Raw genomic sequence first — 27,960 nt, 5'->3', positions numbered from 1 at the left:
CACGCTACATTTGAAGAGGTACATTATAGCACATACATCCGGCAGCAGTGTGGGGAAGGTAGTACCACTTACCTGACCTCTAATTAATAGTGTTGCCACAGATTACGGAATGTCAGGGATGGACAGGAAGATGAAGGTGTTGAGGAGAGAGGGGACAAGATAGGGAAGCTGGGGGTGTGCTGCTGGTGGAATGTGAGGAGGAGGAATTTGGAGAAGGGACCAGTGAGTTGTGGGGTTCCATGCCTCCAATGAAGAGAAACCTTCCTCTGTTAACCAGTTCCTTCACCAGCACCACCAGGACCTGTGAGGCAGTTGCCTGCAGAGTCACAAGAAGTAGATCAGGGGTTGGGTACAGATCAGCAGGACCAAAGGAAAAGGGAGCAAGTTCAGCAGTTGAGGAAAGAGCCTCCAGGGATACCTTGGAGCCCCCAAGGAGACCACCACCAGGGGGGATCACCTTCCTGAGTCTCCGCACTCAGGAAGAAGTTTGAAGGGGCACAAGCAGTTAGACAGCCTCTTAGGAGGAATTAACATCCACTCAACTGGAACATCTCAAGGGTATTTAAGGGGATGGTTTGCAGGAATTCTCTTTTGCTCCATCTCTCCATTACTGAACCAGATTATCAGTACCCAACTGCTTAGATAGCTAAGTAGAGGGGAGATTTGCCTTTTATCACTTATGCCTTAAGAGCTGCTGTAATAGATCATCCATCAGTATAACTATAAAATCCAGATGTTTGTCTTCATCAATACAAGTGCCAGCCAGGATTCTGAGAGGAGAAAGATTGAGGCAGTGACAAAAATGGCCACTGATGTAGATGCACTTGTGGGAGCGCTGGATTGACTAAGCCAATGTGTTTGCATGCCCTCTTCTCCCTCCCAGTAAGCTTCAGCAATGTCAGTGTCAGGAGGTGAGGTAAGTACTGTTGGCCAACAAACTGCTACTGTGTTTGGCCCAACAACTGGGAAATCCAAGCAATATGTTCTTCCTATGTAAGTCAGTCATATCTTAAGATCTAGGCTCTAGGTGGAGTCCCTAACATAATATCAAAAGGGATACAATATTGTATGTAATGCATATTGGAAGTAATAGATAGATATTGGTCTTCTTGATATGTGGGAAGCAGCAGTTGTCTGATTTCCAGTATCTAGTGACTCAGAGTTCTGAACTGCTAATAACTGAACTTTGAAGACTGAGAGAAAGAACTTGACTGAGAAAAAATATTTATTATTTGTATTTGTTAAATGTATATCCCTTTGTCCCCTCCAAAATAACTTACGAACTCTGAACACTTCTAAAATAAAGCTGAATACAGCTGTGATATCTGTTTACAAGACCCCAAAACCAGTTAAGATATTTAACGGTTCTGTGGCATTGGTCTCAAAGGTAATAAATCAATATTGGTGCCCCTCAGTGAGAAGCGACACATCAGAGTCCCTGGATGAACAGCTCCCTTTCATCCTATTTCTTCACCACGTGCCAGCTCACGCTTCTTGCAAAAGCTTTCTATATGGGATTCCCTTAAAGAAATCCATTCAAAATCCAGCCACCAGGATCTTAACTGGGACTCTGGAGAGCAGACCATGTAATTCCAATCATCTTACATTTTCTTAGTTGGGTAACTATTTGATTCCTGGCTCAATTCATGCTGCTTATGTTAATATTCAAAGCCTTAACTGTGTTGAGTCAGAATAACCTTCTCTCACAAAAGAAACAGCAGGGACCACAAGGTAAAAAGGCAGGTATGAAATCTAATACATACTAATAATATTGCCACAATAGTGCAACCCAATAGCACCTCATTGTACAGTGCACTCTGCTTCCCAAGTTCATCAATGTCAAGATAGGTAAATAGGTTAACTAAAAGCTGGTCTCATTAATGAAGGATACAGGCATATTAGTTTGATGTTAAATTCCAAAACACTTGAAATCAAACTTTCAAGAGGGTATATAACTAATATTGCAGCAGGTGTGTAAGAAAACCAGCATCATTTTTCATGCCATCTATGTATTTAGGGATGTAATACACACACTGTTACCTGAAGATCATTCATCTGGCATGTTATTAGTCTTTTGGAGGATGAATCTCTGCTTAAAATCCAGCTGGATGAATTAAAGTAATAATATTTTAAAATTCCTACATTGCCAGTCAGTATTTTCCAATGCCAAATCCTATTTCTCCAACTATTCCCCGTGAGGGCATATTAACCCATAGAGAGAACTGAAATCAAATTTACAAACATTTTCAGATTATTTAAATGGTCCAGCTGGCATAGTAATATGGACATTTTAACTAAAGCCAAATCCACAATCAAGCCAGTGGCCAGATTATTTCAGATTTTTTGTGTGTGCTAAGAATTGCTTCTTGGAAAATGTGTTTCCTGCTGTTTAAATGTTTATAAAGTCTTATGGACTAAGTATTATTATTTTTTAAAAATAGCAACAAACAAACACAGTCTGCTGCAAAAATAAAGTGGCCATGCTATTCTCTCCAGGACCACATAGCATTTGCCTGTTTGCACTAAGCCATGGTTTGTCAAAGCACTGTGAGAAACAAGATCAGACTAGATATAGGTTTTGTTTTGATCTATCAAGCCTCTTGCTATGTTATTAAAGTGTGTAGAGGTAGGTAAAGTGGTTTTTGGTGGGCTGTTTTTGGTGATTTAGTAACTTTTGTGAACTTATTTTCTAATTCAGCTGCAGAGGTTAGACTAATGGGTGGAACTGCTACATAGATCAAATTCTGTTGGAGATCAAACACCACTTCACTTTCCTAGAGATGCACTCACTGCTGTGGTATGAGCTTCAATAGGCAACAGCCTCCTTCACTTCGGCACAAAGGTACCAGTCTTCCCACCCATCTGCTGGTCCTGTGTAACGAGGTCACCCGTCTACAAATTCTGTCAATGAGCCTCCTTTGAAGAAAAGAATTCACATCTGCACAGTGGCTTCCCCTTTGAGTGAAACATTTTCCCTTTGCATTGTTCTAACAGCTCTCCGAGCAAAAATTCAGAAATAGAAACACCTGAGCCTTTCTAATTCCGCTAATTCTAATAATGAAATAACCTCATACACTGTTGTCTTTGGGTCATTAGAGGATTTGCAGACAGTATCTCATGAATGCAAACAAGATAATCATACAAGTGCAGATATCAAGTAGCCAATTTCCCCCCCCAAAATGCTGGTAGGCACATGCATATTCAACAGAATGCAAATATTGACTTTTCTGGTAGGAACCCAATCAGATTGCAAAGGTGTCTGATGGGGGAGAATGTAGATCCCCTTGTGGGGAGAAGTACTGACCTTCATGCCCTGTGTGGCTTGCATGTAGCCCGCTTGCATTTATGATTCTCCTAACCTTTAAACAATTGCCACAATTGGAAGAATAAAGTAGACATCTGGAAAAGGGCAGGCTCTGTCAGTACAAGAAAAGGCTTGAAAGAAAGTAAACAGACTTCATGTCTCATAATGTCTCTCCAGAGATGCAAGGGTAGGGAGAGCGGCAGGTTGCAACTGGCTGTTCAGAATAGGAAGCCAGCGCCAGAGAACATTCTTCTTTCAGGCTAAGTAAAGATGATGATGATGATTCAAAGGTTACCGAAGTATGCACTCACTGATCTGATCGATATAAAGAGCAAATATAGCTGTTCATGTAAATCTATTCAAACATTTAACATTCAAAATAGATCTTCATGCCATCAGCCGCATTTCCTCCCTCACCACATGTTTCACAAAGATGGAACTGCAGTTGCAAAGCTACTGGATGATAGAAAATATTTTAAAGCTATCAGTGGCATATCTAGAGGAATTTGATTCAACTCAGAAGTGCATTTACTATATGTTTCCAAAGCTTGCCCTATCTTATATGTACAAACAAAAGGATGGAGGTAGAGAGTCTCCATTATTTATTACTTTTCAGCATACATGAGCGGTTAGTGGAAAAACTTGTCTTTAAAAGGAATCCTGACATCTTGACATAGTAGTCTGAAATATGGATAATATCAGGAACCAGATGGATGTGGAGGAGCGGTGGGAGACACCAGACCACTTAAGTCTTGTGGCCAAAGTCTTGAAGGCTGTAGGCAATAAGGCTGCGTCCTGTTTTCAGTCAAGCTCAGTGTGTGGTTCCCATCTCACGCACACCAACTTGCCTGCCACTGCATTCACAACTTGAATTTATAGGCACATTTCAGGCCTATTTCAAGACTTGGTATAGCCATATAATCTTTCCCTAACACCCATTCTAAATTTGCAAGCCACAAATATTATGCAGGCAATTTCCTCAGCTATTAGATCAGTTTCTGAGATCTGAACTATAAATACTGGAGCATCTTCTGAAGAAACCATACAACAGTAAATTCTTTACAGGAAAATTTATGGGACATTTCCTGATGCTTATGATCACTGAACACTGAAAAATCCTGGCAGGAGGAGAGGTGGAATGCTTTCTGTGGCCAGCCGGCAAAGAGTTAGATTGATAGCACTGAGGTTTTTGAAGAAATGCTGAAAAGCTCTCCTCATCTTTTGCAGGGGATTAGAGAAAAATATGGTACCCTAGTACTTCTGGTGACAGGGCCAGATTAACTCTGAGATCAGCTTGAACTGCACAGTGGATAAGGGTGCTGAGATAATATACCAGCTGTGCTTGGGCTTCAAAGGTATGAGGGCAAACAATGTTTGTGCCTTTACCACAGGGGTGCTAAAAAAAGTAGCTTCATAGAAAGAATTGGGGTTCTGCTCCTTGCATCAGTAGCCTTGAATATTTCAGGTAGCTTCAAGCATGGCTACAAAGCTGTAGTGACCTACAACTCTGCTTCAACTGGACACTGTAGAGAATAAAAAGTACTAGCAATGAGAACCTTAGTACCCAGACCTATAAATAATTTTGAGTGAAATATATCCAATCCAATGATCTTTTTAGTGAATGGTATACAGAGTGAACTCACGAGCTCTACAAACCTTCTCCATGTTATTGTTGTTTTCAATAAGATTTACATTTGCGCAAGTGATGGGGATTAATTCAAAATAGGGAAGCTTGGGTAAGAACCTTCTCGGTTTGGAAGCCTCACCTCAATAAGAGTCCAGAGTCAGAGCCTTCCAAAATTTGGGTCTGGCTTATAATGGGTTCATTTGAGAGCACAGAAGAAAATATCCTATTAGGAAATCATGGTGGGGTAGCGTGGGATCTATGATTTCCTCCCAATTCAATTCAGGCACAGAGGAAACTATAATCCTATGGTTCTTTGAAAGAAATGACATCAGTGGCTTCATTTACAGCGAGTGACTCTCCCTTGTCTCTAGTGAGTCTTGTCCACTAACAATAACTTCTTCTCCCCTAGGTTAAGGGTGTGGTGTCACCCCCCCGCCCCCACTAGCAGCATGGGCAAGTGAGGGGGGTGTTCTTCTTCCAATCCATTTTAGGGTTTTTTGGCATTCTAAGTGAAAAGTAAGATAAGAATTCATCCATCACCCATGGTACACGTGCACCTCCAAAATAGATGGCCCAAATCATGTCTGGAATTGAGGTGCCAGATTGCTGTATAAGTATCATAATTGCAAAGACCTTGAATAGTACACTACATTTTCTATTTTTTAAAGGCTGTATGACAAGCACACAACAATAGTTTTTAAATTCAATTATTTAAGCATCTTCTCCCATGAAATCTTGCAAGAACTTCCATTATAAAAATGAAATATCTTTCATTATATTTCCTTATGGTTCACCATCTACACAAATTATGGACCGTTATATTATCAATCTACTGAAATAATTGGAGCTTGCAAGGAAAGGCAAAACAAAATAAATCCACTAAAATGCTGGATAATTTTAAGATTGTTTATTAATATTTCCCCAGTTAAAGCAATGAAGTTCATTTGTATTGGAACACTATAAAACAAACTAAATGTATCACTGCTTATCATTTATAAAGAGTGTCTAAGTTAATACCACATTCAATTTCCTATCCTTTCCATCTACTGAAAACTATTAGAAGTCTTATTTCTGTAGTGAAATTAAAGTGTGCTAAAGAAGCTCTAGTGAATATGTTTAAGGGAGATTTTATTAGAAACACTTAACCATACTCCCTTCAGGTTTTATGACTCCATAGCAGTTCTGCCAATTTTATTTACATTCTTATAATTTTAGCTATGGATACCTTTTTTATTTTGAGGTGTTTGATGACTTAATTATAAGTAGTAGCAGGAATTCTTCATTGTTTGTGAGGGGAGAAGGTCAACAAATTGCTAATTAGATCATATTGCAAGCTGCATAAACAAACCTCCAGGGATCAAAATTATGATAGCAGAATATTATTTTTATAGGTTTTTCCCATTTGTAATGCATTTTAGTGGGCAATTATCCTTAAAGCTATGAAACCACAGTTTCTTGTTTAATGGGGATGAAATCAATGCATATACTAATTAGATCCTCCTTAACATATGTCATATGAAAGGGTTTTCTTGTGCCATTTGTTTTCTTAAAAGATGTACGCCTCTGACTCTATATATCCAATGAGCCCCGATTTCAGCATCACAGTATGCCACATATGGGAGCCATCTGAAATTCACAGTACCATATTAGTGCAATAAATAAATACCCACTTTATGTGGACTACTTTTATTCCTATCCTCCCATGTTCCAGAAGCATTTATGTCACAGAGCAGGATTTTTTCCCCTACCATCGGTGCTTGTAATGTTCAGCATGAAACAGAAAGTGCAGAAAGCACTACCGGTGTATTACATAGCATGAGAGCAACTGCTGCTGAGGTCTGTAAACTGGAGAGATCATCACTCAGCCAAACTGGCTCAAACCAAGGTGCTGAGTTTTTCTATTAAAGCAGTCGTCTCTTTGCAGAGCCTTCTCTTTTGAACCCCCTGGAGATGCTCATTAAGCCATCTCTGTCCTCATCTTGAGGATGGTAGTCGAAATCCTTCTATTCTGTATAGTTTTTAAAAGGGTGAGGGAGATTGCTGGGGTGTTGTTGTTTTTCCTCTCAGCTGGAAGACATTTTCTAATAGCGGAACCTAGGAAGCTGTATTATACAAAGTGAAACCAACAGTCCCATCTAGCTCAGTACTGGCATTGGCGATTCAGAGTTTCAGACAAGGATCTTTCCAGTCCTACCTGGCGCTCCAAGGACTGAAACAGACCTTCTGAAGGCAAAGAATGTGTTGTACTACCATGCAATTGCCTGAAGGGTTGGTGGGAGTGGCACCACCCTGGGAACCCCTCTGAGAGGAGGGCAGTAATATATAAGGTGTGGGTCAATTCTAAATGATTCATCATTCAAATTCATCAAAGTTGTAAAAGCTTCATGGAGGCAGATTTTTACAAAACAAAATGACACCCAGTGAGGGTTGAAGGAAGTTTCCATGCAGGAAGAAGTGCCTTGGCTCTTTTGCCAAGGATGAATGCCTCAGATTCCAGCTTTATACTGGTAAGAAATAATCTTGTTCTGATGACCTAGATAAATTAATGCATCTGAATTCTTCTCTCTATAAAAATCTTACCCCATTGCAATTTACCTGCACAAAGAGCAACCTGGTGCATTTTCCCCTTGAAATCTCACTGCAGAGATTTTGTGTATGTTTTAATTAGACCATTACTGCACAGACCAACCCTAGTATACATACAATATATTTTGCCTTGTCCGCCTGCCTGAGGAAGAAGATCACTGCCTCTCCTGTGACCCTTCACTTCAGCTGGCTAACAGATGATCACTACCTTCATTGCAGCAGATGTTGCAGCCTCTGAGTGTCTCTCTAGCTGGGCAGCAGTAGGAGCCAAGAACCGGGGAGGGGGAGGGGGGCAGGGGCAAGATCGCCTTCTCTTTTACACTCCAGATTCAACTTACTGTCAAACTAAGTTATGCCGCTCTATATAAATGACATTTCTGGAGTTAATTTATGATTGTACTGGAAACTACATTGGCATCACTTTGGAATAAGTGATTGCTTGGTTGAACCCAAAGCAGGCCCTGAAATCCTACATATGATCCTGCAGAGTAAGTAAAATATATGTTGTTCACTGAACCTGAGTTAAGGACTTCTAAAGTCCATTCATTCCCAAATGGAAACAAATGGGCTTTAAAGTGCTCAGCTTGGGCTCAGTTGTGAACCAGCAACTTGATCATGGGGCAAATCCCCTTGATTTTTGGCTTGTTGTGTTCATTGTCTGAAGGTTGTCATGTTTTCATGTAAGAAAACAAGAAATATACTCTTAATCCTCCCAGGATTTAATCAGAGTCTTTGGTCTACTTTGAGCTGTGAGCCTAAGTGTAATTAGTCAGTTTTTAAATACACTAGAAGACCTTGGGTTGCCAGTCAAAATTTGTCAGCTGAACCTATCTCACAAGGTTGTTCTGAGAATAAATGCTGCTCTAAAAGGTAGGAGTCAAATGTTGCAACTTGTAAAAAATGCTACAATGTATTTAGGATCCAGATTCTACAACCAAAGCCTGCAGTTGGTGCACATTGAAAGCACCCTACAGCTCAATCCATAGCCCAGCTAATCCACAAATTGGAGGACTTTTAATAGAGAGGTTGGGTGACCCAACTGTTTACTGTGCACCAGCAAATACCAGATTCCCCCTTGCTTAATATTTCACTTTCCACTTTCTTGCCCACAGAAATAACAAGTATGATATCAGAATTTGCATGAAAAAAGTGTTGGTGATATCACAACTAGGAGTGGGGAGAAATACAGTTTGGAATTTAACATCAACCTACCTAATCCATACATCCCCAAATGATATGCAAATTGAAATACAGCCATTCTTTGAAATCAGTGCATCTCTGAATTTTGTGCTGCAGTTTTCAGACCAATAATGTACACTAAATTGTGCATGGTAGCCAAACGAATGTTTAAAATACAACAGTTAGTGAAAAATATATACACAAATTAATTATATGAAGGGAAATGGATTGCAAAAATGAGCATGTTAAGCAAAACTGCATACAACCAGGTGTATATTAGGAGAACTGCATACAAAAATGCTTGATTAATTTTAGTAAGGCCTATCTAAAATAAAACCAGACAAATTAATGTGTATAATCAGACATAAAAAAGGCCAAAAGAGAATTTTGCCTGTACTCTGCACTTATTTGACCAAGTCCATCACCACTAACACTAGAGATGGCAGAAAGGCAGCTCAAAAATATTATTTTAATATTTCTCATAGTAGTAAATAATAAGCCATAATATTTACATAGCGCTTTTCCTCCTGTGAGCACTTCACACTTCAGCAATGCTTACCACAATACCATAAGGGAAGTGAGTGTTATTATCCCAATATATATTGTAGATGGCGAGGTAGTACCAAGAACTTAGTTCACGGCCACACTGAGATTTGAGCTGGGAAACTTCAAACTCATAGCTCACCTCTTATAACCACTAAGGTCCAACAGTTCTATAAATTGTAAGCTTAAAATGTACACTTTTTAAAAGCCTTGCATTGTCATGATCCTGTTTGTCCTGACAGGAAACTATAGGTCTGTCATGTATGCATTTTACAATTTATAACACTAGCTTTCTTGGCTGGTCTCATAAAATTACTGCCTAGGCCTCTTTTTGTCCTGGTGTTTTACTGGCTGCTCGGCTGCGCTTTAAATTATCTATTAAAACATGTCTATCTTACCTTTTGGTAAGACCCCTGAGGCAGCTAAGAATGCAATCTTGAAACAACACACAACAATTTAAAGGAACAGTGAAGGCACAACAAGAATACAAAGTCGCTGCATGTAGTACTCTCAGTGCCGAGAGTAAACACAAACCAAGTATCTGCTGAAACAACCACTCATTTGCTGTTCTTTCAGGTTCAAAGTATTTGTGGAAATAGTCCTATCTGAGTGTTAATTTTACTGGCTATAAGAACACAAGAAGAGCTTGCTGGATCAGGCCAGTGGCTGATCTACTCCAGCATCCTGTTCTCACAGTGGCAACTAGATGCCTGTGGGGAACCTGACCATTTACCCCTCCTCCATTTTCTAGCAAGTGGGTTTCAGACGCATATTGCCACCAACCATGGAAACAGAACATAGCCATCATGGCTAATAGCCTTGGACAGTCTTATCCTCCATGCATTTGTCTAATCCCTTATTTTAAAGCCACCCATATCTTCAGTTTTATTTCCAATTCCTTTCCTAATGATCCCTAGCAAGGAAATTGCCATTTTCACAGCTGATAATAATAATAATAATAATAAATTTTATTTATATCCCGCCCTCCCCAGCCGAAGCCGGGCTCAGGGCGGCTAACAACACTAAAACAGTACAACATTATAAAACATTATAAAAATGGATTAAAATGAATTAAAATCAAAATTGATGGCAACCATAAACTAAAGTTTTGTAAAGATTGCCAGAGGAGGGAGTCAGGCTGCGCCCTGACCAAAGGCCAGGTGGAACAGCTCTGTCTTGCAGGCCCTGCGGAAAGATGTCAAGTCCTGCAGGGCCCTTGTCTCTTGTGAGAGAGCGTTCCACCAGGTTGGAGCCGCAGCCGAAAAAGCCCTGGCTCTAGTTGAGGCCAGCCTAACCTCTCTGTGGCTTGGGACCTTCAAGATGTTTTTATTTGAAGATCGTAAGTTCCTCTGTGGGGCATACCAGGAGAGGCGGTCCCGTAGGTACGAGGGCCCTAGGCCGTATAGGGCTTTGAAGGTTAAAACCAGCACCTTAAACCTGATCCTGTACTCCACCGGGAGCCAGTGCAGCTGGTATAGCACCGGATGAATGTGATCTCTAAGCGAAGACCCCGTAAGGAGTCTCGCTGCAGCATTTTGCACCCGCTGGAGTTTCTGGGTCAGTCTCAAGGGCAGCCCCACGTAGAGCGAGTTACAATAATCCAGTCTGGAGGTGACCGTCGCGTGGATCACAGTGGCTAGGTCAGGGCGTGAGAGGTAAGGAGCCAACTGCTTGGCTTGGCGGAGATGAAAGAATGCCGCCTTTGTTATAGCTGCAATCTGCGCCTCCATGGAGAGGGAGGTATCGAAGATTACACCCAAACTCTTAACGGACGGTGCTGGCACTAATTGCACCCCCGCAAGAGATGGGAGTTGCCCCCTCAGCCCCCTGTCGTCCCGTCCCAGCCAGAGGACCTCTGTCTTCGAAGGATTTAACTTCAGCCGGCTCCCACGTAACCATCCAGCCACAGCCTCCAAGCATCTGATCAGTGTGTCTGGGGCAGAGTCCGGGTGGCCGTCCATCAACAGATAGAGTTGGGTGTCATCAGCATACTGATGGCAGCCCAGCCCAAAACTCTGGACAAGCTGGGCGAGGGGGCGCATAAAGATGTTAAAAAGCATTGGGGAGAGTATTGCACCCTGGGGCACACCACACACCAAGGAGTGGCGGGATGACAATTCCCCCCCAAGCGCCACCCTCTGTCCCCGACCGGAGAGAAACGAGCGCAGCCATTGAAGGACTGTGCCCTGGATCCCCACGTCGGCAAGGCGGTGGTCCAGGAGTTCGTGATCGACCATGTCGAAGGCTGCTGACAGGTCTAGAAGAATCAGCAGCCCCGACCCGCCTCGATCCAGCTGCCTGCGGAGATCATCTGTTAGGGCGACCAGAGCCGTCTCAGTCCCATGACCAGCGCGGAAGCCGGACTGGAATGGATCCAGAGCCGATGTTTCATCCAGAAACCTACCAAGCTGTTCAGCAACCGCTCTCTCAATCACCTTACCCAGGAATGGAAGATTCAAAACCGGGCGGTAATTGGATAGATCTAAGGGATCTAATGATGTTTTCTTTAAGAGCGGGCGCACCACTGCCTCCTTCAGTTCCCCTGGGAATGTCCCGGTGCCAAGGGACAGATTGATGCATACTGTGTCAACATCTTCATCAAGCTATCCACTATGACACCCACCCAGCCCCAGGCCTGTTTCCTGGTCGCTGGTTCAGTTCCCATAAACATATATGCTGGTGACTTTCCAGTGTTGAATTGAAAAGTCTGAAGTGCAATTTTAAGCACATTCACCTGGAAATGTTCAGACCCTCCAAGTGTCCCAGTTTTTTATTTGTTCCCAGAATGTCCCACTTTTGCTGAGGATGTCCCTATTTTCATCGGAGAAATGTTGGAGGGTATGCATGTTTACAGTCCTTTCCATGATCTGGAACCCTCATCACACAGGGTTCCTGATTGCTAGCTGAACTGTGCTTAGTGTCCCTTCTGGCCTTCCCACTCACTGCAGGAAGTTCAGGATGGAAGCAACAGGACTGACATGTGCAAGTATGATGAGGCTGGTGCCAGTATTCACAGCCTCAGCAGGTAATTAGGTTTCCCTGTTCAGACAAAAACACATGAATTGGGCTAGTTTCATTTGCATATTTTGGCTGCTCCTTAATCACTGCGATAACTAGCTGGTAGGGAACTTCATACAGTGGACGCTCAGGTTGTGAACGTGATCTGTGCGGGATGCACGTTCACAACCTGCAGCGTTCACAACCCATGGCTGCGTGGCTGCACATGCTTGGGTTGCGATTCAGTGCTTCTGCGCATGTGCAAAGTGTGATTTAGCACTTCTGCGCATGCGCTACTGCCGAAACCCGGAAGTAACCCATTCCGGTACTTCCAGGTTTCAGCAGTCCATAACCCAAAAAAACGCAACCTGAAGCGGCTGTAACTTGAGGTATGACTGTATTATGTATGTTCTGGTACAAAAGCACAGCTCCAGGATTGTAAAGAAAGTGATCATGAAGACTCACTTTGGCTTGTCAAGGGAAGATGCCTTTTGTGACTGCATGATAGAAAGCTATGCTGCTGTTGTTTTTTTAAAAAAAGTTTTATGTGAAGTTTCTGAAGTAAATTTGAATGCAATACTAATAAACCATTTCTTCTTCATCTACTCTAGAGCAGTTTAAAAAAAAAAAATCTAGCATAATTCTTATCCTCCCCTCCCCCTTAATGGAAGTGAAACGGCCTTCTTGAGCACAGACATATTGAAAAAGCCAATAAGAGTTTGATTGACAGTAGTTGTCCGATTAGTGTCCCTTTCTGAAAAGGGATCTAAATATGACTTGCCTAAAGTGCTAAGTGAAGAATGGATGCATTCAATCCTGGCAAAGTCTCCTTAGAAACACCAGGCTTTAAGCATAATAAAAACAGGCAGGCAGGCCCACATTTTATGCTAATGTGCCATGAAGCTTTATTAATCTGACCTTTGGAGAGAAATGAGAAATAGAATAGTGGCCTGCCATAATTGTTAGCGGCAGCATTTTAGCAGTCTTTAATCTGCACTTCACTTTAATATCTGCTCCCAGTTATGATATAAGCAGTAAGAGGACCTGACACAATGTGCAGCGTTCCTGTGCAGCAGGAGGAAACTGGTGGTTTCGAAGTCAAAAGGAATGCAGCCTAAGTGGATCATAAAACGAGTCATCCAACCCCTATGAAGAGACTGAGAAACACAAAATGAATGCCTTCTTTGTTTTGAGCACCTGCACAATGAATGCACACTGCTGCAATTACAATATGCGTGGAAGAGAAACCAAGACCCACTCGCTGGACTTACAACCTCAAGGTAATAGCTTTCAGCTATTGCTTGAGAGAGCAGATATATTGTGGCAGAGGTATAAGCAGCACTCCAAGGAATCAATATCTGATTATGCTGATCAGAAACAGCTTTACCTAAGTACCATGCAACACATTCACCGTAAGACTGTGTCTTTTAATTTCCAGCATGAAAATTCTGGTAAAGAAAAACATAAGAAAGTGTTGATTTTGGAAGTCATACAATGTATTATAGAAACATTGTTCCAAACATATGCTTATCATCTTTCCCCCTGAATCCCAGGCAATGTTTTGGGGGTCAGGGTGCATATATATATCTGGGGGGAAATATTGATTGGATCATAAAATACCAATTTCAGAGAAGAACAACTGGAGAAAACCCCCTTCAAAACACACACATGCAGCAACAACAACAAAACCTTTCCACATACCCCAAAGTAAGCAAAACGCAAGCAAAACAGATAACTCATCAAACAGAAACAAGCAAAGCACAAATATGCTCCCCAAAGTCCAAAAATAAGCACTGTATACACACACCAAAACAGGAAAAACACATACACAGTACCACATAAACAACAGTAATAAAATGCAATAAAACAGTAATAAAACAGCCTAGAATGCAAGTAAAACTCCTGGAACTTATCAAGTAGCATCTTTCTTTAGAAAGTGTTTTCTAAACAAATTTAGAGGAGGCTGGAAGATGAAGCATAGGTCTCCAGAAGCCCTTCATTCCTCACCCACATGAAGCCTTTGAGACTACATGGAACCCACATATACTCTGGGCAAAGGGAAGGAAGAGAGTGGAATATCTTGAGGCCTGCATTTCAGAAGCTGTGTGGTAGGGAAAGGCTGAAGAGCTTTTCCCTTTGCTGCATTTCTTCTTCCATATTGCAAGTGGTCTTTCTTTTAAAAAAAGGAAAGGGAAAAAAGTGGTGTATCTGATGTATGTATTTGCATGTAATGTGTAGTTAATGCATTCTATAAAATAAAGAGCAGACTCAGCTGTTGTCAAAGGAGCCTACATTTTCTGTTTAGCTGCCTACACTTGGCCTGTTCTTTTATGATGCATTTCCATTTCCTTTATTTCTTTTATCAATTTGCCTCTTTCATTTTTCCTCATTTGGTTATGTATGGCATCTCATTTAGGCATGTACCTCTTCACTCGGCTTTCCTACAGTCCCAGACTACTGCCTCTGACATTCCTGGAATAAGTATATAAGAACAAATGACAGTATATAAATGAGCATGCTAAAAGAAAAAGAAAAAATAAGACAATGCTACATTGTAAGTACTTTTTGCTTTGGTTGTTACCCAAAATATATCCAACTAGCAGACATTGCAGGGATCCATGGCTGGATCTCTTACATTATTAGGGGAGAGGGGTTGGCATGCCAGCCCAGATCCTCTCCCTTCACCCCATATGCCAACTTTGACAGGTGAGTAGTCCTACCTACCAGTGGCGTAGCGTGGGGGGTGCAGGGGGGGCCGGCCGCAACATCTGGGGTTAGGGCAAATCCACGGGTTAGGGGGCGCAAATCCACGGGTTAGGGGGCGCAAATCCACGGGTTAGGGGGCGCAAATTACTTGCCTTGCCCCGGGTGCTGACAACCCACGCTACGCCACTGCTACCTACCTTTCAAAGCTGGCCCGTGAGGGCAGGGTTTTATGTGTGAAATTGTTTTAACTCTTTTTTATATAGAAAAAGTGTTTTACACGCACATGCGCGTGTGTGTGCGCGCACACACACACACACACACTTTGTGCTATTGTTTTTATTGTTGTTTTTTATTGTGAATCACTTAAACATATTTTATGGGGAGCAATTCATAAATGGAATTAAATTGATGATGCGTTGCTGGGTGAGGGGCCCTTAATCCTTTCTTGTGATTTTCCCCAGTTAAATTCACTCTCTCAAAATTTTCCCTACTAGCAGCTTTTGGGGTGAGGGTGGGAGTGGGGAGGTCTTTCCATTGGAAAATTTCACAGTGGTTAAAGCTTAACCCCCTTTCCCCAGCACTATGGACTCAGTTAACTCAGACAGCTTCTTTAAATAAGAGTGATATGAGATTCCTTAATCTTATCTTATTTGGCCCCAATATAAAATCCAAAATGGAATAAAATGTAAAAGGTTGATATTTGACTAAAATTAATCAATCATGACTTGAAGCTATAAACTGATGTTGAAAAAGCGCATTAAGCTTTTCTTTTCTTTTTCTTTTCTTTATTAAGGCTATATCCACTTACTAGAATAAGTGCCATTGAACCCATCAGATAGACAGGCACAGGATTGCACCACAAATAATGGCATTAGTGTTTCCCTTAAAACAACAACAACAACAACAACAACTGTATGATGCTTTAGAAAGCTTTGAAGGGCTTCATAATTTTGAATATGTCTTCTTTTGCTTATGTGACTTAGTGAAGACTAACCATCTATTGAGAGCATTGATGGACCAACCTAAAACACTTTATTTTGACTTTGAGATCAGGTAGGTATAAAATTAAAGGTAGGCTGCATTACAGTAGGAGAGGAAGAAGGAGATTCTGTTTTGCCTCCACAGTATCCTCTGGAAAACTCCTAATACCCTTGAGATTAATCAAGAATTTTGTAACGATGACAACAAAACTCTACCTAGAGTTTAAAACTATTAAGGTAGTTGGTGATTCTTTAAAAGAAAGAAGCAACTTATAAAGTTTCTGTTCCGTTTTGAAAAGGGCTAGTAAATATTTACACTATATATTTCTGCAGTGTGCATAAGCACTGAATTTCCAATGCATTGAGTCCCTAAACTCTGATGCCTGAGTAATCTGCTTTTCCTGAGAGAAATCTCCCTGAAGTATCTTTAGGGCAGACAGGCAACAAACTCCATCTTTGTGTTGCATACTAACAACTGGATGATGCACCTAACTGCTAGGAATGAGGTAACACTTCAGTCTTCAAAACTCTGTCAGCAATTCACTCTCCAGTTAGTATCCTGGATTCTACCATATTGCTGTTCAGGAACGGAAGCTTGTTGAAAAGAGCTCAACATGACAAGACTAAATATTTTGTAGTAAAAGACACACATTAGTTATTTTAAAGGAAAATTGGCAATTAAGAAAGAGCTTTCGATGATGTAATGGGCTGGCTAATGTACTGAGTACACTACTGCCATCTTCTGGGAACATTCACAGCCACTCAGCCTGTTATGCATGGTAGAACTAACATGCACTGCTAGCAATTTCAGACCAATAACCTTCCTTTCTTTATTAATGGAGAACTGGACTAGTTTTAAATTCAATGACTCTTTGTTGGGGGTCATTTTGCCATGAAAAAATGTCTTTCATGCAGCAGTAATAGGGTTGGGAATAACTGACCAGTGAAACATTCTAAATAGGCACAAGCAAATAGCACGCTATTGATTGGCATAAAGTTATAGATAATTTTGTATATGAAACGCAACTTTATATCTCTTAAGCACACAGATGTAACTGTGTGTGTGTTTATACTGTGTGTGTGTGTGTGTGTGTGTGTGTGTGTGTGTGTTTGTGTGTGGTGCATCAGTCAATCCCAGCTGTGCTATAGATGTTGTAACAAGGGAAGATAGAAGATTTTCAGTCTGTGGCTTTCAACCAACATGAGATTAGACAGAGTGGTCTAATCTCATGGGACTGCTGTGCTCTTCCTTCTTTCGGAGAATTAGTAAGATAATACCTATAAAGCATTTCTGCCTTTCTCTACTCTTCAGAAACACTGTCTCTTACATGACTACACATATAACTCACATGTCTACTTGGCTGCCCTAGAAGCATTTGGGAATAATCTACAACAATGTAACATATTCCATTACCTAACACTTATCTCTTTTCCAACAACAAAATATTATTAATTACTGGATGCTCTTATGTTCTTAACTACTAGATAGTGTTGCAGTGGATTACTGGGGTATGCAAAATTTTTGGACAAATCTCAAGCCAAGGATCAAAGGGGAGCCACTTCAGACAGATTCAGGGCTTATCTGAGCCCAGTACGATCTCTCCAAAGTGCCTAAACATGGGCAGGGATTTCCAAGGTACTTTGGAGCAAGTAAGAGAGCTAAATAATCATCTTCATAATAGGCTGCCAACAGCTTTTCTGAAAAATTGGAAACATTTTTCAAACATCATATAAGGAAGATGCCAAGGTAGGAAAACAGCTCTTTTGTGACAGACAAGGCAAGCTTCTACAGAGATAGAATTATTTTACCAGGGAACTCCAATCACAGAGCTTTGAGGAATGGCTGTCCCAGTATTGCATCACCTTCTTCTTGTCTCTTCTATATTTTTTGCTAATTATCAGCAGTTGCTTGGAAAATGCAGGACATTCAAGTCTTTCTGCCTCTGTGCTACATGCCCAAGCACCCACTCCTGTCATATAAGGTTTGCACTCAGCTTCTGTGACTTGTGGTGCTAATTAAGACAAACACAAGCCTGAAGTCTTGTTTTAAAAGATAAAATAAAAATAAAAGATAAAATAAAAACCATTTGTTTCTAAAAGACTATAAATCTTGATAAATGCTACATTGACATTGATTTGTTGGCCCAAAGTATCCACATGGTTTTTTCACTGATCATAACTCACAAACCATAATCCCAATCTTTCTGAAATTTTGCAGCTTTCTTTCTTAGGGACATCCCTACAATGTACGCCAAGTCCATAGTAAAATTGTTGCCCACAATATCACAGGTGAAGGGTGCTAAGGATTGTTTAGAGACCCCTATTCTCCTTACAGAGTTGCAATGCTGCGATTTCCCCAGGAAAGTGGGTTCCATTCTGTAATTTGACAGGCTTTTTTCACTTGGCAGAGGTTAATATGCCTGAAAATTTCATCCATTTCTGGAAAAAAGCTAATTTTGATTTCCTCAAAATAAGGCAAAATGAAGCTTCATTTTCCTCTAAAGGCCTGTCAGACCCCATGCAAAACTGAGATCTGAACAGAATCTTGTGGTTTATGAACACTCCTAGGACATATTACCATATTACCATATTTTCAATTACACAGTTCCATACTTTTGGAGAAAGAAACTCTTGATTTTATCCCGAATCCACAATATTTTGGACAATATCGGAAGAACTCCTAGTAGCTGCTTGTCTTGTTCTTCATAACCAAATGTGTAAGACCCTGGAGACTCAACTAGATTGGTAAAGAAAAAGGAATTTATATGTGTTGTATATGCAATATAACATTGTGTCACCAGATGGCGCTATGGAGTCCTATTTTTCTCTACCTGTTTTCCCTGCCTGTTTAAATTTACAATGCGTTTAACTGAAACACTTCTTTGATGTGTCTAGATCCAGCCTGGATGTTATCATTCCACTGTTCTCAGTACTGTATTTTTGTTGACAAAAATGAAATGCCACTATCTCAATAGACAGAGCACGAGACAATGCCATCTGATCAGGCCCAAATAAAGGAGGTGAAATATGAGCTTGGAACAAGAGAAAGGCAGCAACAATATTTCCAGTGAAAAGCGAAGCCCATATATTCTCCTCTCTCTGAGAAGAGCTAAGTTCCTGTACTATGAGAGAGTGAAATCATTTTTATTTACATATGGGAAACTAGGTGGTTTCTCTGTTTAGAATTTTACCTCTCCCCAAAGTGAGGGGGATGCATACAAGCTGAAGTCTTCTCAGGGACAGAATATCCAAGCAGATTCATTTTCATATTTTAAAAAAATAGTATGAAGAATTCATATCTGCACTGAAATGAAGAAGGCAAATTTGTCCTAAAGGGATAGAATGAACATGCCTAAATAAAGGGAACACTGCTAAACTCTGTTGGGCAGGATGTGATTGGACTATGTTTTGTGCTTTCCAACTGGCCCCAAGCACACTTTACCAAATGACCTAAATTTGAAACTAACACCAAAGGGGCACTCCCCCTTTGCAAATGAACAGTTGCTGTTAAATCAGACTTCAGGAATACTATTATTATTCAAATCCCTTCCACTTAGAAGTTCACACCAACATTAAAACTTAATGTTTTTTGAACTTTGATATGACATCAAGTCACTTAAACTATTAATTTACATCATAGAACAAACATCTAAAGGTGGTTCCTATAAAACAATAAAAATGCAACATTTGATAATATTTCCTAAATACTAGATAAAAACAAAACACAGCAGTATACTGCATATAAAACTAAGCAGCGTAAGAAACAAACCTAAGCAGTGAACACTAAGCTGTGTACAAAAAAACCCACCATCACCTTCTTCACTCTGTCAAAAAAAAAGAAAAAGGTGTATTGGTGACTGGTCAATGATTGACAGAAACCTCTGTGTTCAGAGTAAAAAAATTTCCCCAGGAATGCCCCACCTCCTTCAAAGCAGTGGGGACCACCTGACCATGCAGCAAAGCATTCACCACACCCTGAAGCTACCTAGTTAATCCTCCACAATTTACCCAAACCAGCCAAGATGGGCATGGATCAAGAGAGCATGTAGTAGGCTATACAGTTACAAGCATCTTGTTCACACACCCAGGCATCAGTAACCAGGACTGTTTCTACAAAAATCAAACAGGATTGTGCATTGCACATCTCAACAGATCAATAGTGGCAATCAAGTCCCCATGGAGGAGAGTGCCTTGCAAAATTATCACAAGAGTCTCTAAGGGCTCCAAAACTGGGCTGCCTGAGGGAGATGAAAGCAATGCACAGAGCACTTTGAAAAACCCCAGTGGATGTCTACTGGAAGCAGCAAAGTAAGCTTTCTTCAACACTATACCACCAAACAGTAGATACAGTGTACTCTTATGAGTGTTCAGCTGTGTAAGAGACTTCTGCCTCTTGCACTCCAGCCATCTCCAGATCTATTTCTTTCCATGAAGCTCCCCAATAAACGAGAGGGCTGCTCAGGCTCCACAGTGCCAGGAACAGCACTTTATTTGGAGTGTCACAACTTATAAACAAGTTGTTCTATGTGATTATACCTATGCAGTACGAACTATGCTTTTATGATGCAGAGATTAAAACATATTTTGCATTACAATACAGGACCTTTTGTTCAATATCAAACAAGACGTCAAAGAATGCTCTGCTACCCACCATTTATGATATCTTCACAATTGCAAGTCATTCGCCAGCATTTGAAGCCATTCAAGTGTACTCTGGCAATTTTGAACAAAGACTCACAGAATCAGATTAAGATTCCTTTCAACTCTGCGCCATGGATTATTTAAAGACGTGTCAATTTTATTTTATTTTATGGTTGCTTCCAGCTCTTATTGCTTTGTTTTTGTTCTTTTTGTGTGCAAAAATCAAATCAAATAAAATCAACCTGTGACAACTTTATGTAGCCAACCACAGCCATCAACCCGACTTTCCAAAAAGGACTGGCTTTAGAGCTTCAAGCATTGTGCAGGTGCCTTACAATGTTTTCCAAGAATTAAGTGAATGACAGATATGCAGCAAGTTATTCCCATATGGTCTCCTCTTTACTCCTGGTAGATAAAGATCAGTAAAGGAACAGATGTTTGTTAATGAAATTAGAAAAGGGAGGCAATATGTTCATAATAATAGAGAATCAAATTTGTTAAATGGATCGGCAAGCGAACAGTCGCTTTGTATTCTGATTGCTAAAGGTAAGCATAAAATGAAAGGGAATCGAACAGTTGAGAAGCTCATAGTGTAATTAAAGAGCTGCCTGTCAATATCCTATGGCGCTAGCTAGTTTTGCATATGAGGGGCAAAACTTGTGGGGAACTGCAGATCCTAAACTTGAGATACTTTTAGAAGCATTGTCCACAAAGCATCTCTTTTGTGCAAATCTTCTTTTCTTTAAGTCTCCCCTATTGATTCCAATAAAAGGGACGCAGGTGGCGCTGTGGGTTAAACCACAGAGCCTAGAACTTGCTGTTCAGAAGGTCGGCGGTTTGAATCCCCGCAACGGGGTGAGCGCCCCTTGCTCGGTCCCTGCTCCTGCCAACCTAACAGTTCAAAAGCATGTCAAAGTGCAAGTAGATAAATAGGTACTGCTCTAGCGGGAAGGTAAACGGTGTTGCCATGTGCTGCTCTAGTTTGCCAGAAGCGGCTTAGTCATGCTGGCCACATGACCTGGAAGCTGTACACTGGCTCCCTCGGCCAATAAAGCGAGAGGAGCGCCACAACCCCAGAATCGGCCACGACTGGACCTAATGGTCAGGGGTCCCTTTACCTTTACCTTTTATTGATTCCAATGATCTTTGGGTTAGGCTGCCCATGTGGATCCAATCCACTGTAGCTTATTTGTATTATAGTACACTTGTGTGCCACATTTCTAAATTGTACTCATGCAGGCCAGAGAACAGTTAAAATACGAAATATGCAGACATAGCTCAGTTCTTTTTCTTCCAGCACTGCCCATAAATAAAATACTACCCAAAATAATAAAACTGAAATGATCGGTAATAAACATATAAAGGGACCCTGCAAGTAGCAACTGCCCACCATCAAATTATACTAAGCAGTATTACCACCTGCAATATGTGGATCAAAATTTATCGGCTACTGCTCCACAACCTCTAAGACAAACCGAATGGAAATAAAAATATTAATAGTAGGAGTCGAAACCCTGAGCCAAATCCCGTATACTTAGGTTTAATCACAGTTCAGGATCATATGGCCACCAGTGCTAAACCATGCTTACTTTTAACCGGAGCTCACATTCCTAGCTAGGGTTTGAAACTTTTTATTAATGATCATTGTCCACCAGTTAATGAGAAAAGAAATTGTGTTTGGAAATTATGAAAGAAGAGTGATAATTTTGATAGGAACTGTTTGGGTTTGTTTTTATTGCACTTGCTTCCCTTTTGAAGTGGCTTTGTTTTCCTTTATTCTGCAAATTGTCTTTTCAGTGGTTTACATGCTGCAGCCTGCTTGAGTGTCTGCTCTTTCTGAAAACCCTATGATGTCCTCAGCTGGGCTTTCCTGTAGGTGTGAGACGATAGAGAAGCTGCCCACTGTATTTCTGACAGCTATTTTTAAGTGAAGGCTTTTTACTGTGTGGAATATTTCATCTCTTTTTTGAGGTAAAATGACTTTTCTCAAAGAAATAAAAAGAAAGAAAGAAAATCAGCAAACACCATGTTTCAATCAAATAATTTTACTCTGAGTAGACCTATTGAAATGCATGGACCTGTCAAGGCAATCCTCTATGTGTCCACTCAGTCTGATTGTTTTCATTAACCCCCATTCCCCTTGTAGGTATGCAGCCTTTGTCATGTTTATTCATTTCAATGTGTCTATTGGGAACAAGACTTAGTTGAATATCACTCACTGATCTCATGCACTTTTGGTAGCTAGTTTGCCCAGCTTTCCACTCTTCAATTAAAACCTAGAGGAAGGTGTCATGATGTATCTTCTCCATGCAGGTTTATCCACAGATCAGAAAGCAGAATGTTGGAGCAATGCTGAATGGGAGAAACACTCACTCACTACCTAGCCGTGATAAGGTAAGCCCAGATGTACTGATTTATTTTTAAAAAACAAAAATCTAAAGCAAGGGAATAAAACTTTCAAGAAACAGGATGTCAGTTTTGGTGTGGTACTATCTGAAACCAGGATTTTAAGTTTGATAACAAAATTGAAACATTATGCCTACAGCAATTCCCTGAAGAAACTCACACAAAAAGCGATAGAAAACCACAAGCATATTTTTTTTTCTAAATTGCAAACAATATTTAGAAAAATGGATCACTTTTTTATTCAAAGTGTCTCACCCCCTCAAGCAAATGTTGATGTTTCAGTGCAAATAAAGACATGCCAAGACATGCAGCAAAATTCAGGAGAAAAAAAATCAGATGCAGTTCTGGGTATCAAGCATGAACATTCCATTGCAGCAAAACCAGTGCTTCATATGGCTGCTAGAGAGTCATAGATTCGTTCCCCAAACTAGATTTGGCAGACTTTAATGGATAGACAAAACAAAACAAATTCCTTCCAGTAGCACCTTAAAGACCAACTAAGTCAGTTCTTGGTATGAGCTTTCGTGTGCATGCACACTTCTTCAGATACACACTTTAATGGATAGAGTTGTTGGAAATATTTTACAGGTCTTTGACAACTGTATACTTGGTTAGTCTCTTAAATTGAAGACCTAATGAACCTCTGAGCATGCTGGGTCCTGCCAACTTGCAGAGTGCTGGTGACCTCCTTTAACATATACAGCACTGCATGGAAGCAGCAAGCTCAGAAATCATTCTTAAGAGCCTGCTTACTATCAGCCGCTGTGCAGGGGGAAAATGCTTTCTAGATAATTTGATGCTGTGAAAGATGAAGACAACATGTATGAGCTATCTCAGAGGGAGATACAATAGGCATGAACTTAAGCATTCACAAATCTACGAACTTGTACAGGTACTACTAACACCTCCTTAAACCTACAAAGCAAGTGACCATTTTTTTTTTCTTTTCTTTTTTGAGCAAGCTCCATGATGAATTCTGAAGGACAGGATTTAATTGAGGAGGGAGAGGGAAAAAGCTGACACACACCAATTCTCAATTTTCTTTTTAACCCTAATCCATTAATTCCTTGTAGGCGTCAGTGCTCTGGTGAGCATATGTGCTGGCAAGAGCTTCCATTAACTTCAATGAAGGGAACAGCTTTGGATGTACAAAGAGATGAATAGATTGAGCTGCCCTGTATTGAAATTAATGGGGAAGCCCTTGCTTCCACATGGTGGATATATCTGCACTCCCACAGCTGTAGATGGGAACTCTAGAATAGGAGACATGAGGAATATATGTGTATGTATCCCATGTGTTTATTATATGTCAATTAAGAATGTCAGAAGAACCCACTGAAAATGGACTACCAAGCAGATTTCCATCCATCTGCCCATTCAACCGCCATCATAGCAGCAACCCTTGTAACATGCCTTCTCCCTTAGTTTGAGCTTTTAAAAACTTTATATGTAATAGATACATATATATTGCTCTACAATGTATATTATTGGCATATTCACTGATGTATAATTGCCACCATCCTGACAGGTGCCTTGCTGCTTTTTTTTTTTTTTTGCTTTTTTTTTTTTTTTGTAATGGGGTTTGCTGATTTTGTGTAAGTTGCTTGTTGCTAGAGGCAGCCTATATGTAATAAGGCTAACCATGCCTAACCATGTGTACTCAGATACAGATAGGTAGCCGTGTTGGTCTGCCATGGTCAAAACAAAATAAAAAAATTCCTTCCAGTAGCACCTTAAAGACCAACTGAGTTAGTTCTAGGTATGAGCTTTCGTGTGCATGCACACTTCTTCACGAAAGCTCATACCTAGAACTAACTCAGTTGGTCTTTAAGGTGCTACTGGAAGGAATTTTTTTATTTTGTTTTGACCATGTGTACTCAGAAGCAGGCTTCTTTATTGGTTTTGCTTTTTGTTGTTGTTTAGTCGTGTCCAACTCTTCGCAATCCCATGGACCAGAGCACGCCAGGCATTCCTGTCTTCCACCGCTTCCCGCATTTTGGTCAAACTCATGTTAGTAGCTTTGAGAACACTGTCCAACCATCTCGTCCTCTGTCGTCCCCTTCTCCTTCTGCTCCCAATCTTTACCAACATCAGGGTCTTTTCCAGGGAGTCTTCTCTTCTCATGAGGTGGCCAAAGTATTGGAGGCTCAGCTTCAGGATCTGTCCTTCCAGTGAGCAGTCAGGGCTGATTTCTTAAGAATGGATAGGCTTGATCTTCTTGTAGTCCATGGGACTCTCAAGAGTCTCCTCCAGCACCATAATCAACCTTCTTTATGGTCCAGCTCTTACTTCCATATATCACTACTGGGAAAACCATAGCTTTAACTATATGGACCTTTGTTGGCAAGGTGATGCTGTCTAAGTTTGTCATCACTTTTCTCCCAAGAAGCATGCGTCTTGTAATTTTGTGACTTCTGTCACCATCTGCAGTGATCATGGAGCCCAGTAAAGTAAAATCCAGTCTAATTTCCCCTATGGAAATTCATTAACTTTGAAAGGGAATGCCCCAATTTGTAAATATCTGTTGTTGGCTGAGATATGCATGTCTGCTGTGTGTTATGACATATGTAAAACATTACATATATTTCTGCATCAGGGGGTGACATTTTCTCAGTACTTTCCAAATGTAGTAGACTCCCCACTTTCTCATGGAGGAGAAGGAGAATGGTGATGGGAAGGGCAGAACTAGTGTGCTCATTTGCATGGTCCCACTTTGAGGGTTTATATAATCTCACTAGCAGATGGCATAGTAGAGTGGCAATGCTCACCAGATCTCTGGTTGCCCACATTGCTGCTTCATACTGAGAGGCAGAGAGGGAGCATCAAGGCTGGCCTGGTGCAAATGCACTGGCAGAAGTGCCAGAGTAGCTCTGTTGGTGTGTTTGCTCTGCACCAACCTCACTGCTGCCTCATCTCTCCTAGTAAGTCGTGCTAATATGGCTGACCAGAGGTCAGGCGAGTGCTGCCACCTGAACACATCTTCCATTACTGTTTAACTTCATACTGAATGCCTGAAGGTGACTAATAAAAGCTTCATTTTAAAGATACTTGTTATGCTAAGCGTGTTTGAGAACTCTCACCACAGCAACAAAACACAGACATTACCATGTCTCATATATAAAGAGTTTTCTCTGAAATCCTAAAAATAAAATATTTTTCAACCCAATTTTAGCATGTGCAAGATGCAAACACGACATTTCTTGATTTGTTTCTTCTATACAAGGCTTACACACATCTGTTGTTCTGGGCAAGGAAACTTTTACCTAACTTTGTTACATATCCTACTACTACTGCTAGCAAATATTACAGCATTCTGTATCAATTCAAATGAAGAGGTCTTCAATTAGTGTGATCAGATCTGTGAAACTCAAATATTTTGCACTAATTTCACCAAGAAATGCTTACTCGATAAATTATTTCCTCTTACTTATTTGTATTACAGATACTTCTGGACAAAGCTCATTTGCATTGGCAATATTCCTTGTCTCGCCATAGGTACAGATTTAACCCCATACAACAGTTTCTACTTGGTGTAAGTTTAGGAAACAGAGCCAGGACCAACTACGCCTCAATTTATACGTTCTGCCATGACACACACTAGCAGTTTATCTTTTGCTGCTACTAAGAGTAATAAGTTTCCATAAATATGCTGCTGTACAGTTTATTAGCTTTCCTCATACAACAGAAGCCAACCAAAATATGCTCAAAGAACAAGATGTGTAGGGATTTCTGAAATACAGAAATGCAATGTATCCTTATTTCCTATAGCCGATTCTGTTCAGGTCTTCATATATTCAGATGAAAAAGTAGCATTATCTCTGCACTGTGAGTAAAAATGCAGTGCTAGTATATTAGCCTCCAATTAGTGATAAAAATAAAGTTGGTAATTATTTTTTAAAAACATTCTATACTTTGTTCATCAACTTGGGTAGACTTTATAAGCCAGAAAATATGGCTTATAAAGATTTAAACATAAATAAGCAATTAAATAAAAAACTACTACCATAGCAACATACCTTTATTTCTTGAATTCTCTGGACTCTTTTCCTGCTGTAATTGAAAAGAAAAAGCAACAGTTACTCCATCTATACTGCCTAAAGGCTAAGAATAACTTTATTACGCACAGATCAATGACAAAGAAACCTTTTCATATAGAGTTGATAAGTATATGCAGAACAATTGATCTTTTACCGTAGGGAAAGTTCCACAGAATTCACCAAGATTAATTCAGTCAAGCAGTAATGCATATCAAAATCACCTTCTTAAGCTGCAATTCTAAGCACAAATACTGGTGAGTAAGCCCTGATGAAGACAATGGGCCTTCTGAGTAATCATGCACAGGATTATTCAGTAACATTAGTTTAAGTTCTTCTCTTCCCCCCACAGCTCTGAACATAACCAACTTCAGCATTCATTTGCAGAAGAAAATTGCCAGGTACAGGAATCGCCCCCTATTCTCCATCATCTCAGATGTAAAGTTGGGGTCATGCATTTGCTGAAGTGACCTTGGCCTTAAAGAACGGAACTGCTGCAAATCTTTCACACACAAGGGCAGTTAGGGCCTGAATTGTTCCGTGGTATGTTCTGTGCTAAATGAAAAGACTGATAACTATAGTTGCAGCTTGACTGAGGCTTCTGGCTTCCTTCAGCTTTTGCAGAGAGCTGCATTCCACCTCATGGAATGGTAAATTTTTGAGCACCATTACCCCCAGTGCTCTAGAGCATCACAGTGTCTTCCATGAAGAAAATCATCACGTTACAATTGTCTGGGACCATGATATCTCAAGGCCAGCCTTTTTCCATAAGAGCCTGCTGTGGGACATCACACATCATCTTTTGATTAGTCCCATGCCCTCTGAATTACAGCAGGTGAGGTTGTGAGACAGCCACAGCTCAATTACAACACCAAGCTATTTCCTCCCTAAAGAGATCTGCAGGCAAGCAGCCCAAATTTGGCCTATGGTATGGATTGTCTGATATGCTATAGGGTT

General features: G+C 40.6%; 1 protein-coding gene across 4 annotated transcripts in view; it reads right to left on the bottom strand.

Annotated features, from left to right (window-relative positions):
• FSTL5 (follistatin like 5) overlaps positions 1 to 27,960 on the bottom strand; it is a 359,747-nt gene that overhangs the window by 256,392 nt on the left and 75,395 nt on the right. For all 4 annotated transcript variants that reach the window (XM_081875293.1, XM_081875295.1, XM_081875294.1 and 1 more), the window contains exon 3: positions 26,986 to 27,019. In XM_081875293.1, coding sequence (XP_081731419.1) covers positions 26,986 to 27,019 — 34 coding nt within the window. The remainder of the gene's footprint in view (positions 1 to 26,985; positions 27,020 to 27,960) is intronic.

Source organism: Podarcis erhardii (genome assembly GCF_964252035.2).
Source record: "Podarcis erhardii genome assembly, chromosome: 9".
Taxonomy (NCBI): Eukaryota; Metazoa; Chordata; class Lepidosauria; order Squamata; family Lacertidae; genus Podarcis; species Podarcis erhardii.
Note: the sequence above shows the minus strand (reverse complement) of the source record. Positions and strands in the feature narration are given on the sequence as shown.